This window comes from Brachyhypopomus gauderio, unplaced genomic scaffold (genome assembly GCF_052324685.1).
Source record: "Brachyhypopomus gauderio isolate BG-103 unplaced genomic scaffold, BGAUD_0.2 sc146, whole genome shotgun sequence".
NCBI lineage: Eukaryota > Metazoa > Chordata > Actinopteri > Gymnotiformes > Hypopomidae > Brachyhypopomus > Brachyhypopomus gauderio.
The window spans coordinates 153,575-167,628 of record NW_027506967.1 but is presented as its reverse complement, the minus strand read 5'-3'; the positions used below and the strand labels follow the sequence as shown (position 1 = coordinate 167,628).

General features: G+C 43.3%; 1 protein-coding gene across 2 annotated transcripts in view; it reads left to right on the top strand.

Moving 5' to 3' along the window:
* Positions 1-2,990: 2,990 nt before the first annotated feature.
* The window catches only part of fstl5 (follistatin-like 5), a 109,933-nt gene continuing 98,869 nt past the window's right edge, over positions 2,991-14,054 (top strand). For both annotated transcript variants that reach the window (XM_076994502.1, XM_076994501.1), the window contains exon 1: positions 2,991-3,490. In XM_076994502.1, the coding sequence (XP_076850617.1) occupies positions 3,468-3,490 (23 nt within the window). In that variant the 5' untranslated portion in view covers positions 2,991-3,467. The remainder of the gene's footprint in view (positions 3,491-14,054) is intronic.

The window sequence follows — 14,054 nt, the reverse complement described above, 5'->3', positions numbered from 1 at the left end:
AAATTGCTTATTTTAACTGTTGACTACAGACTCTTTCTCCAAATGGTATTTCCTGGAGCTGTTCTTCAGACATGGCATAGTGGCATTATTCAGCAATGGGAGGAAACCCATCTCATAACTACTTTCACAATTTTTTTTTCTTACAATCTAAATGCTTGGATCTGGTACATTTTCCAAATGGATTACTGGGGATTATATAATTTACATTTACTCACAGATTCTATAAGTACAGACCAAACCAGTAAACACTCATAGTGGAAAACATTTAGGACTGTTTTCCTAGACACAGATGATGCCATTGGCCCAAAATGCTGAGACAAAGAATGATTCATGTTTAATGCTGATTTAGCTGCAGTCTGGGCCTGTGAACCTAGCTGTTCACATTGGAAAAAATCTCAATTTGAATACATGAAGGTCACCTGAGGGCACAGATAAATATCAGAGCAAGCGAGGTCAGTCAGCCGGTTACGGGCATGTAGCCAGCAGCCTCATTTTGATCAGAGATGTGCCAGGATATGGCATCAGATGGCAGACACGAGTGAAACGCCCTCGGGATTTGACAACACCAGTCCTGAACAACTCCGAACACAGTTTATTACTGTCTAGCTGCACACTGGACGTGCTCTTTATTTATTTATTTGCTTTTTAAAATATCTTATTTGATGGATTCCAAAAAATATGTACCAGCTTTGAATTTCATAATAGGAATATTTTAAATCAATTTAATAGATTTTTTTATTTTATAGCACTAAAGGATAATAATAATCCAACACATAATTTTTATTCATCTTGTTTAAATAAAACATTCTAGAATAAATGTTAGTGTCACGTTGAGGACCCCGGCCCCTCCCTTTTGGGCGTGTGTCAACGTTGTCCACGTGCATCGTCTGCGTCAGTGGATCTCCGTGGTTATGGTTATGTCGTGTGATAATCTGTCTCACCTGTGACTCGTCTCGTAATCACGTGGGGCTAATGTGGTTTGTCTATTTAATGTGCGCTCGCGCAGTGTCCTGTGCTCGTCGTTGTCTAAAGTCTACACGTTGCTGTGTGCGTGTTATATGTTCTTCGTGCGCTGTCTTGCGCATTCACTATATATATTAAAAGTGACAAAAGAAACAGGAGGATTCGTGTCTCATCCTTCCCTGCTCCGCCGCATGTCACAGTTAGCCTGTTAACTCAATGAGATAGATAGATAGATAGATAGATAGATAGATAGATAGATAGATAGATAGATAGATAGATAGATAGATAGATAGATAGATAGACAGACAGACCAAACAATGCATGTTAGCTCTTATAAAAGCATGGGTCCAGTTCGCTGTGCCCTGCATGTCCGTGTCAAAGGGCCCGACCCTGGCCACCTCGCAGCGGGCAGCTCTCTGTACTCACAACCATCTCACCTGGATCCTCCGCTCTCCTGTGAGGCCACTCACACACACACACACACACACACACACACACACTCACACACACACTCACACACACACACACACACCCTCTCCACTCCCCTTGGTCTCGTTACTCGCCTAGTCACCAAGGCTACGCACCTCTAATTGCAGCTGTTGACAACACATCTCTCTCTGGGAATGTTTGTTTTTCACAGGGACTCGTGTGTCCTACGGGACAGAGAGCAGGTTACCAGGGGCTGCGGAGACTCACCCTGTTGTCTTCAGCGGGTAAGACCTAAAACACCGAAGGGCAACTGTGTGAAGTGTGAAGGGCTAAACGCTGTGGAGTCATGTAAACGTAAACAGGATTCATATTGCATTAAACCAAAAATATCTCTTGAAATTGTAATTATGCAATAAATAAATATAAATAAAAAGGCAATTTAAAATTCATTAGGGGAAATGTCAAAGACCAAAGTTACTACTTCCTTTGAACTTGAAAGTTCATGGTAAATTAACCTTTGTTGCAGTTAATCATTGTTATTTAGTCAGTTAATTGTTCACTTTATTACTGATTTGTTGATCTATTACTTTATGATTATCTCTCCAGATAACCTTTGCTGAGTATGAAGACAAGAAGTGCAATTTCCTTACAGTTTTGTGTGTGTGTGTGTGTGTGTGTGTGTGTGTGTGTGTGTGTGTGTGTGTGTGTGTGTGTGCGCGCAATTTTATAAGCTATGTGCAAACAACTAGCATCCTGGATTTTTTTTTCGCAATCATTTTTATTTTATACGCACGTTGATCACGTCCATTATACTGAATGCGTGTAGCCTATGTCATCAATTTGGGCCAAACACACTTAGTCTTTTCTGCCTGTTTCTTCCTTCCTCTCAACTGAAGGTGCTTATGAGACGGATGATGGCGATGAGATTGTAAACAACTTAACGGAGATGCTATGGTGTCTCTGGATACACCCCCGACAGATCTCAAAGTCATTTTCTTTGCTTTGTCTGCATGTGTCATTGCGCTATTTAAATAGTAACCTGCAATCGCTCAAGACAGAATTTCCCAAACCCAGATCACAGCAAAGAACTCGGGTTCGTGACATTAAAACAGAACCTGACAGACTGAATAGTTATGTGTCTCTAATGGTTAAATTAAGATCAGGGTCACATGGCGCACACTTCATAGACTAACCTACAGACTCTGACCTGTCAAAAATATGTATCGCATCGAATGTCCTTGTAGTAATATATAAATGAGGCATGACAGTTTGGCGGCTGCTGGCAAAAATGCGCTTCAAAAAACGGAAAGAACAGAATGCTGACTATTGCTGTCAGCTCGTTTGCTGCTAAAGATTGCACTGATTTCGCGAGTATTACATTTCTGCACAAGGTAGAGAAGTTAGAAGTTCTCTAGAAGATCTCGTCGGTTATAAAATTCCAGGCTCTACCGAGTATATATTTATATAACCAACATGATCTATCTCTCTCTCTTTCTCTCTCTCTCTCTCTCTCTCACTCTCTCGCTCTCCCTGTCACACACACACACACACACACACACACACACACACACACACACACACACACACACACGCACGCACGCACGCACGCACGTCGGAGGTGGACAGCCACCACTCAAACCCAGTCAAGGACAATTCTCTTAACCGACTGAGCTCTGTCTTTCCAGCTGACTGTTTTCACTTGCCGGAGCTTAAAGCTGGATTCTGATTGGCTGATTGTGTGATTGTATGTAAATTCGAGCGGGAAGCAGCCAGTAGGTGAGGGCTTACGCTTCTCCCTCAGTGGCGGTGAAGACCCAAGAGCGAGAGGTGAGCCGATTTACGCGGAGCTGTCCACTCCACCAGTGGTGCTGAAACAAGGATTTACTCTTCGACTGAGGGAAGATATTGTTTCAAAAGGAGGAATACATAAATCCTGTTAATAAATTCATTTAGGGATTTGCATTTCGGGGACAAGTGCGATTCCAAAGAAACGGAATTCTGTTCTTTCCGCACCAGTTACATTGTTCTTCTAAAGTGAGACTCTTTGAGCACCTCTTTCGGGATTACCTGTCTGAATGATCTGTAGTCGGACACACAGGTAAATAACTGTTTATATATGTTCTCATATGTGTCTCATTATTAAATATCAGGCTTATGAGACAGTGTCAGTGGCAAAAGATCTCTGTTTCAGTATCAAAACAGCGTTTAATAATGTTGGCCGGTCCTGAATACTGATGCAGTACTGAGCGCGTAGCAAAAGGAAGAAGCGAAAATCTACAAAAGACATTCTCATGGTCATCTCTGTGTGTACTTATTTTAAGTGCGAACATACAAGCATAACACAGACTAAGCCGTTACATAAACCATTCAGCTACAGCTAACAGACACCTGACCAGAGCAGTACGGTAACGTCGAATAACGGATGCGATGAAGTTGAACAAACCATGTCGTTAGTATTTCCAAGTTTGCTGGGCGGTTGAAAAAATGCCCAGATGCGGTAAAAAATGACATTTTTCGAACGAAGCATTTAACGTGTGTTCCAGGGGCGATGTTTCACGTCGTTTGATAACGAAGCACACTACTTGGTATGTTCTTTTTTCTCAGCGTTAATCCCTGATTAACACCTTTCGTTGCACGGGGATTATACTCGTTTTTCTATACTACGCGGAATCATTTAGTCTCAACTGCTGTGGCGATGAAGAAGTGATTTTCCACATTTCTCGTTTTAAATCTCCGTTTTCATATAAAGGTCACATCGGAACTATGACTGTTTTATGATTCGATATTTTTCTTCACCCCTCTCGCCGTGTTTGGACACAGCACCGTATGAGAGTTGAGTCTGAGGTGGATAAACATTTCTGAAAGGGTACACTTTGTGTGAGCAAGAGTTTCTTGCTACATTTAATAGCGTTTCCAGTCTGCATTGGCAGCGATACTGATTTGCATTGACTTTATTTTTACCACAAAGGAGATTTTCTTTCTAATTCGCACGTTCCACAACAAGAAAATAAACAAAACCGCACCCTTTTTGATCAGTCTCAGTGCCATTCTTTGAAATCTTGAATTACACTGAGTTGACGAGTGTTTAGTTGAAACCTGTTTTTTTCATATGGCGTTATGATCCCAAGCTTTCTACAACGCAACCTTCAATTCCATATCTGAACCAGTCGTACTCTGATATTTTGGCTACATTTGTATGTGCACGTTCGTATTTCTTTTGCAGCCCAGTGCTAAGGTGTCAAATAGCTGCAATAGCTGCTCTTTCTCAAGTTCTACTCCCGATTGGGGTTCTTCTCATAGGACTGGGGGGTAATAGAGGTGCATGCTACTCCCCTGTGCAGTGTATGATAGATGAGGTTTGTCGTTAATGTATGAGAAGTCATTGAGGGTCAGTCCCCATGCTTTCGTGCCTGACTGGATTTTAATGTGCACCAAGTTCTACATCGCATACATACAGATACGCATCCAGCCTCTAGTCTTTTCACCCGAGGCTTGCTATTGAAGTGCCGGGCACTGAAGCCTGCATTGAACGTCCAGCAAACGTGAACGCAGTGAGAAGTCGTACTAACTGCGAACAAGCGCTGTAATGCGTTCTCCCACGCGTAAGCTCCCTCACTCTCTTTATCCTCATGCACACAAAGGCGTGCACTCCCTCACACTCCCCCCCCCCCAAAAAAAAACAATGTGGCCTCGAACTGTGCACTCCTCAGAGCTGTTAAGAGAGGCAAGCCACAACACTGTCATAAAGTGTTTATTATAAAAACACATCGAAACATAGTCACAAAATGAAATAAATAAACAATCCATTAAGAGATTGTCATCTGCAATCAAAAAGGGTTCACTGAAGAAAAAGTCGGTGTTGTCTTTCTTTTCATAACTTAAATTCGTAGTAGAGACTGTCAGCCCATAACACTTTGTCATTCTTTTCTATTTTATCCTACGAGGAAGTGAGTTCGTCAACAATAGCTTGGCCATGCAATTCTATGCAGTTGTAGTCAGGGGCCCTGGTAATCAGCCACTGTATGTTACTGGGCACAGTTCCAATCACTAACAAATCATACAGGTGAGTGGCTCTTAATACATGGCTCCAAACCTCTGATTTGCCTGAACACGGAGGAGAAGCTCGACCATAATCAACAAGAAAGCCACGTGATTCTTTCACTCGAGTCAGATGTGGCGTGTAAGCGAGAAGGGGCACTGGACACTTGCTTTACTTCTGAAGACGCAGAGAGGAAGACGCAGAGAGGAAGACGTGCGCTAGAGCACAGAGGACATTTGCTTTACTGGCTGCATGAAGTCAGTGTAGCGATGTAAAGGGAGCACACAGGCCATTTTGATGTGGTTAAGCAGGGCCACATGGGGCTGGATCCACATCTTGGATTTTTTGTCATAAAGTCATTTTGAAATAAGCATTTTCAATGACAACATCAAGAATAGTAGTAGTAGTAGTGTAGTAGTAGTGTAGTAGTAGTAGTAGTAGTAGCAGTAGTAGTAGTAGTAGTAGTAATAATAATTGTAGTAGCATTAGTAGTAGTAGGATAGAAGTAGTAGTAGTAGTAGTGTAGTAGTAGTAGTAGTAGCAGTAGTAGTAGTAATAATAATTGTAGTAGTATTAGTAGTAGTAGAATATTAGTAGTAGTAGTAGTATTAGTAGTAGTAGTAGTAGTAGTAGTAGAATAGTAGTAGTAGGAGTAGTAGTAGTGATAGTAGCAGTAGTAGTAGTAATAGTAGCGTAGTAGTAGTAGTAGTAATAGTAGTAGTAGTAGTAGTAATAGTATTACTAGTAGTAGTAGTATAATAGTAGTAGTAGAAGTAGTAGTAGTAGTAGCAGTAGTAGTAGTAATAGTAGTAGTGTAGTAGTAGTAGTAATAGTAATAGTAGTAGTAGTAGTGTAGTAGTAGTAGTAATCATTGTTGTAGTAGTAATAGTAATCATTGTTGTAGTAGTAGTACTAGGAGTAGTAGTAGTAGTGGTAGAAAAGCTAATTTATCATGTTATCATGTTGATGTGCAATCATTCACCATCAATATAATACAGCGGTCAATGATTTTGCTAAGATGAACAGATGAATGAATCATGAACAATACAGTGAAAAAATGCCGTTCACTTTCATCTGCATAAACAAAAGCAAAGTAGTTTTATATACTGAGCACAGTTCATTTGAATGGCTCTCCATTGTAAATGGTTTATTTACACTAAATTCCTGTTCACACTGCAGGTATTAAACCAGTTCAAATGTAATATGCCCATACTGCTCAACGTTCAGACTACTCTTGCACAGTGAGAAACACCGCAGAGCTGGAGGAACTCTACGGCTTCTTTAATGATTCCCGACACCGCGGACCAGTCGGGTCAGGACTGTCCTGCACAAGCAACACGTCTCAGCTGCCTGTAGACACGGGATATGTCACAGACTCAAATGAGGAAGTGGAGTTTTCACCTCAGATGTTGCGAGCAGCTATCTACTGAAATAATTGCGACGAAGGAACTCATTTTTGGCTTGGGACAGTATAAAATACTCTCAATGGAAAGAGAGCACTGGCAGAGTGCTTGTCTGCAGAGCAGCAAAGCGAAATGTAGCCATGAAACTGTCTGACATGACACTTCTGAATGCTTCGCTGCAAAATAATAACACCTGATGGATCCAGGATGTAGGAGATTGAACGTGCTGTTGACTTCTGTTCTTAGTTCATTGTTATGTTGTAACACTATAAATAAAAAGTGTAAAGAGACGGACCTCCCCATGCATAGATTTAGAGATTCATGAAGCCGCAATGGATTCTTGTAAAATGTTCTGAAAGCAGGTGAATTAACAGATTGTCAATTATTAGTTAAACCTGGCACTGGAAATGTATAATGCCGTCTCTGTAAATCCACCAGTTTTGCTGAGTGAAATTTTAGAACCGGTGCTGGTTCATGGGTTTATCTGTTTGTGTTAGTTGAAGTCCCATTGGGGATTGCGCTCTGTATTTGACAGCACAGGCTCCTGACCGTCACGGGTGATCGAATGCCACAACTAGTCTTTGATCAAACTTGTGTCTTGGGACAAAGTCCTAATGGTGCCATAGCTGATACACTTCAACAGCCCGGAACGATCTTTAGATGGTGAGCAGAGGCCAAGGTCAAACTGTGAGGGAAAACATTGCTTCTTGGAATGAATCTTGTGTGGTCTCTAAAGAGACAGAATGTGTGGGCTGCCTGGTATCATTGTACTGTTGTGTGTGTGCGTGTGTGTGTGTGTGTGTGTGTGTGTGTGTGTGTGTGTGTGTGTGTGTGTGTGTGTTCAGAGTGGTATTTTTGTGCATTTTTGCTCTGGTCAGTGTAATTTCCCACCCGTGCCAGGACCCAGACATAAATGCCATCATCAGTGGGTCACTGCGGTGTCATGTAACACATCTCCTGTTTCTGTTGGTTGGAAGTCATTTGTCCACCCCCAACCTGCCTCCATCATACAAATGGGTGTGTCAGCATGATACGGACACCTCAGCTTTGCAAATCAGCCCAGCCAAGCATTGCATTTTAATGGGCTCAGGCAGCAGCCAATCACCTGTCGCCGTGTGACTCCGGCTCCTTTCGGCTGTTGCTTAACACGACAGACACGGCAGGTTGGCCGTCCCATGTAATCTGACCTCCACTGGGCAATGAAGTCACGTGGGTTCCACATTTATCGAACGCTGCTTATCAGGTGAAGATGCTCTTAACCCTCACTGTGCTACTCTGGTTCTGGAAATCCATTTCCACTCGCACAGTTTAAAGGGAACAGCTCATTATCAGCCCGTAATGAGCTGGAGCAGGTGTGTTGGAGTGCCCCAGGTGCCTCAGCCACCAGACTGTTATCCCACCCACAGTCAGCGTCGTTTCCAGTGCTCACCATGCTTTGCATCTGACTCCCATAATAGTGTCATAATGGACAGGTGCGTCTGGAATTCATTACCTGAAACACCTTAGCAGCGTTCCCCGGCAAAGAGTATATATTAGATTCCGTTTTCTCAGCAACAAACGAAAAGTTAGCAGTGTGAAACAGAGTATGATTCGTTTTGCTGTGTCAGGGAGGGGTCAGATAAAACTGATCCGAGTTGCAGCTTAGGCACAGCGGCGGTTGCTTTTGTAGAGTCTAGAGCAGCAGACAGGGATCAAAGCCCAGGGGGGTCCCAGCAGAGGGGCTCGCAGATGAGCTCCTGTCACGCTAAAGTGATTAGCCAGCCACCAGAGCCCATCTGGATTGCCTCAGACCAGGAACCGCCGTGCCACCCGCATTTTCTCCACCGGCCCGCCGAACTTTCTGCGCTTTCCCACCAGGCTGCGCTGTCCAAGAAGCTCACGAGCTGGATGAAAGGGGGAAGCTTTCGGGGGGCTTCCGCGGGGTTGCGTAGAGGCTCCCCGAGCAGGCGGAGTGCCGCCCCCCCCCCTGGGGTCCGCGATGCTGCTCACACCTCCCATCAGCACTGACCTAATTCTGGCTTCACGCACCTCACGAAAGCCCAGCTGCACCTGCTCACGGATGGATCAGTGGTAGGGAGGGCTCCTTGCACACGCAACCCCAGAGGAGCGGCGTTTATGCCAGGCCTGCTGAGAGCAGGCCACAGCCATGTGTCTTCCAGGGTGGCCGAACACCTCTGAGATTTCCTTAGAGCGACTCTAAACACGGCCTTCATAATCAGCTTGATACAGTGTTTGACATGGCAGGGCACTGATTCCAAAGGGCCTTGTCATTTTCTGACAGTGGAGATTTAGCAAAACTGCACTGATTTAACAATACTTCGCTGATTTAACAATACTCCACTGATTTAACAATACTTCGCTGATTTAACAATACTCCACTGATTTAACAATACTCCACTGATTTAACAATACTTCGCTGATTTAACAATACTCCACTGATTTAACTGCAGAGATGCTCTCTCACCCACATTGCTATAATCCAGGATTATATGGAAACCTTGCTTATGCTCCTAGAGATGTTTAGAAAGATTTAAAGAATGATGTGTTTAAAGATTGAACTAATTATAGTGGGATATAAGCTTCTCTGGGAAGATGGCGAGTAAGTGTGGCAGAAGACTGGAGCACGTGGGCAATATCAGGGCTGTAGAGTTTTTATGAACCATGTAAGTTTACTGTGTTCTCTATACAGTACAGCCTTCCTTCACTGCAATAGCACTAGGGCTTGTGGTCTTTCTAGCAGTGTTGAGAAACCACTGCTTTCCGAATAAATGTCAATCTGTATTTGTCTTAATAGTTATACCTATATGTATACATATGTGATTATAAATATTAGCTATGTGGTATTTCGAAATGACCTTGCGTGTGTGTGTGTGTGTGTGTGTGTGTGTGTGTGTGTGTGTGTGTGTGTGTGTGTGTGTGTGTATGTTTGTTGGGAGTTTTTATAAATTCTCTGCCACTAATCCACTGACATTTCAAAAATCAAGAGAAAAGAAGAATCGGTCCAGGAGATACATCATACATGATGGAGTTCAAAGCTCAGTGTAATCACAGTTTCTGAACTGGAAGAGATATGTGAATAGAAGAGATAACAAGCCCATTTTAAAGGATTTGGAATAATAAGTAATGACATCACAAATGCAGAGTCAGGGCAAAGCCCACACAAGGCCCTATCACAGCTCTCATCTGTGATCCTGTGCTTTTGCCTGTGCTCTGTTATCTGACTGACATTTGGAGCACAGCACTGAGTGGAAATGTTGAAGGATATTCACGGGTCCTCCTCCCTAGGCCAGGATTAGGATTACGCCACCCCTCTAATCTGGTTAAAGACCCAGACCTAGGCCGACCACGCATGACAGTGAGTTCATGTCTGTCATCCTTCTTGGATCAGAGCTACATACTGCACACACACACACACACACACACACACACACACACACACACACACACACACACACACACAAGTATTTATTTGTCTAATTATTTGTCCAGAATCCTTGTCTTTTAGAGTGTACTAGTTTGTTTGTCCTTTGGTCATATAGAGTTTCTGGAACAATGTGTCCTACATAAATGTCTACACCGCTTCTCATAAGTCTCATAAGACTGAAGGTGTGGTCTACGTTTTGGAGGCGAGGGAAGAAAGTGTTGCCGTGGCAGCCACCAGTCTGTGGCAGCGTCGGGGTCTTCTGGGACTCTTGCAGGCGTCTCTACTAAACACGCTCCAACTTTGAGAATGTGACTGAGCTTGTTTACGCAGCTGTGAGACATGACAGGGAGACTGTTGTTCAAAACCTTGACAAGGTAGCAGGTTCCTTGGACAGAAGACAAACTTTCAGAGTAACAGGGTATGAAAGTGAAATCCTGTTGTTTACCCCTCTGGTGTTTACCCCTCTGGTGTTTATCCCTCTGGTGTTTACCTCTGTGTGGCGCTAAACCAATTTATATCAGTTCTTCTGACATGTCATGCATGTCAGTGTTATCAAATTCCATAAATTTATGAGGTAACTTTTTTATGTCTCTTTACCTGTAGTCCTTATTGCCCAGACTAGAAATGAAGCTAAACACATTGGAACACAATCTGTTAAGCAGGCAAGGGTCAAAATCCCAACATACTGAATAACAAAATATATACATGTTTACAGTATTCTATTATTTTCTTCCTGTCAATAAAAAAAATTATAGTTTTACACTGTCATGGCAGTCTGTTTTATATATAAGCACCACATTATCACTGAACTGGGGTAAGGGCAGACAGGTAATGCTTCACCCCTGCATTTTATGGATTACTATATAGTATGCAAAGTAGCACAGCTCTATTGATAATACAAAAGGTTAAAAATACAGAATGAAGTAAATCACCAAACGTGTTGAAAAATGATGAGTTAGCTGCTTGCATAAAATGAAAGTTAGCTGCCTCCATACAGGCAGTATATTTAGGGTGACCTTGGTGTATACGTGTCTCTATAGTGCTTCTAGAACCATCCTTTAAAAACCATGAGGTATGTGAAAAGTTCAGAGTGCGTCACTTAACAATGAATTCAATCAGATATCCTGCATCTCTACTTTTATGTTTTGATACATTTTCACTTTTAGCCCATGGCTAAGGTTCACAGAATCACATGTCCACCACCACCTTCTTGTTAAACAGGAGAGGGAACTGACATTGTCTTTGGATTGCTTGCTGCCCTGGTTTGCCCCATGTCTCTAAACGATGGTAAAAGGGCTTTTGTCCGCGTGCTTCTGACTCTGTAGAGCCAGTGTACTTTCGCCTGCAGCTGCACGGCCTGCTGGGAAACCGTCACCATTTGATGCACTGTGTAGACCAGGAGTGACAAATATCTCATTTAAAAGTTAATGCCAGGAAAGTTGAACACGCCACGGCCGATTTGTGGTCATCGGGAGAAGTTGGGATGACCGTCTCTGCAGTCTGACTCACAGCTTTCACTCCGTTCCTCCCCGGTCTGATCCACCCTGCCACGTCTTTCCTCCTTCCTCTTCCAAGCGTACACTGCCAGACTGGGAGACACCGACCACGCACGTTCTGATCGAATCCTACAGACGGTTGCAGGCACCTTTCCCCCCCTCCCTCCCAAATTCTGCCCGTCTGGACCCCAGCAGGGTGCGGGGGGGTGGCAGTCAGAGTAAGCAGCGGCAACGAGAATCGCCTGCGGTGATAAACCAGAATATATGGCGGGCCCATTTCATTTAACAACATAAACATAACGAGGCCTTAAACGTGAACTCGTGTCTAAAGTGTATTCAAATATTCATAGAATTCATAAGAAATGAGACGAGCGCTAGCGCGAGTGATAGCGCGAGCGATAGCACGCTGCAGCGGTTGTACGCTGTCCGTCCTGTTTGCTTACTTGTGCTTATTTAACTCTAGATGGATACTAAAAATACACAAAGACATATGCATGAGTCATGAGCCAGTGGGTGATAACTATCAGGGGGTCGGCGCGTGCTGTGAGGGAGTCATGCATATTAAACAGAGGGGCACCTCGTGCAAAACCAGCAACCCTGACCTAGATACCGTCATGACGAACATGGCAACACCTGCTGGGTGCCAGTCTGGCCTTTGGGGGTTAGCGTTTGGGAAGCATCCAGAACGCACCATACTTACGCTTGTATGATTGTTGACAGAGTATCCCATGAGGTGTGGGACTGATCTCAGTGATCACGAGCAAGGACTAAACACGCTATCACAAATGAGAACCTGTGGTCACAGGAGAAGGCATGCATAAATGATCACAGATTCCCGTGATCATCGATCATGACTTCACATTCTGTATATCATTAACTTCTCGTGCTCGGGGTCAAAAATGAAGGCTACTCTTTACATTCAAATTTTAGAGGGCAAATATAATAAGTGTGCTTTTATATTTTATATATCACGTCTTGGGCTGGCGGTGGTGCACACATGACTTTAGTTTAAAGGGGGTCAAGCCTCTCGCATTATTTATATTATGAGTCTGTGAGTGGTACTGAATGCTAGCTTTTACTTTGTAATTAGGGGTCCAAGCACCAGTGGTGCTGGAACCCTATTGTATTTGTTCCGATTATTATTATTATTATTTATTAGGGGTCCAAGCACCAGTGGTGCTGGAACCCTATTGTATTTGTTCCGATTATTATTATTATTATTATTATTATTATTATTATTATTATTCTTTTTCTCCGCTAAAACGCGTTGTGCAGCCTAAACCGTAAGACCTACAGACTTCTCCTTTGGCCAACTTGTAGTACTCCTCTCCGCTACTCAGGCGCAACACGCCAGCTCGATCCGACCATAGGTGGCGCTATAGCGCACACAAACGCATGAAAAAGTTTAAACTGGTGTTTCTCCTAAACCGTATGTCCTAGAGACAAAATGTAAACTTCATCTGATCAGGCATGTGCTCATCTAAAAAAAGTTTCATTGAAGCCATATGCTCCGCCCCTTACATGTCGAGCTAATTTGCATAACATGCAAATACGCACACATTTTTGAGCGCGAACTAGTCCCTGGATTTTTCACATACATGCACATATGTGGTATCCAGGCGCTCACAAGAGTCTGAACTTTGATTCTAGCAGAGCAAAAGTGCACATTTCTGCACATGGGCGTGGCCACATACCTCACAAGTCAAAGGTCAAAAAATCCTTCGCCAAAAATACACATATTCTGTTATATCTCAGGCATGCTTTCACGTATTCACACCAAATTTCATATACATGCACCTATTGGGTGTCTAGACCTGCACATACATTTTGGCAGACATGCACACCTAGGTGGCGCTATAACGGCCAAAAAACTCTCCTGCCCACACCGATTGGCCAAATAACTCCAAACTTGGTACGCATCATCTATATGCCCCTATGACACAGGTCCTTGACCTGCACCATCATATGTCCAATATGGCCGCCGCTATCGACCAATCAGCTTTCAGTCCGCTAAAATGCATCGTGCAGCCTAAACCGTAACACCTACAGACTTCTCCTTTGGCCAACTTGTAGTACTCCTCTCCGCTACTCAGGCGCAACATGCCAGTCCGATCCGCCCATAGGTGGCGCTATAGAGCGCAAAAAATTGTCACGCCTACACCGTATGTCATAAACAAAAAATTCCAATTGCATCTGATCAGTCATCTTCCATTCTACAAAAAATAAATTTGAAGCCATTAGCTCCGCCCCTTACATTTCGAGCTAATTTGCATAATATGCAAATACACACACATTTTTGA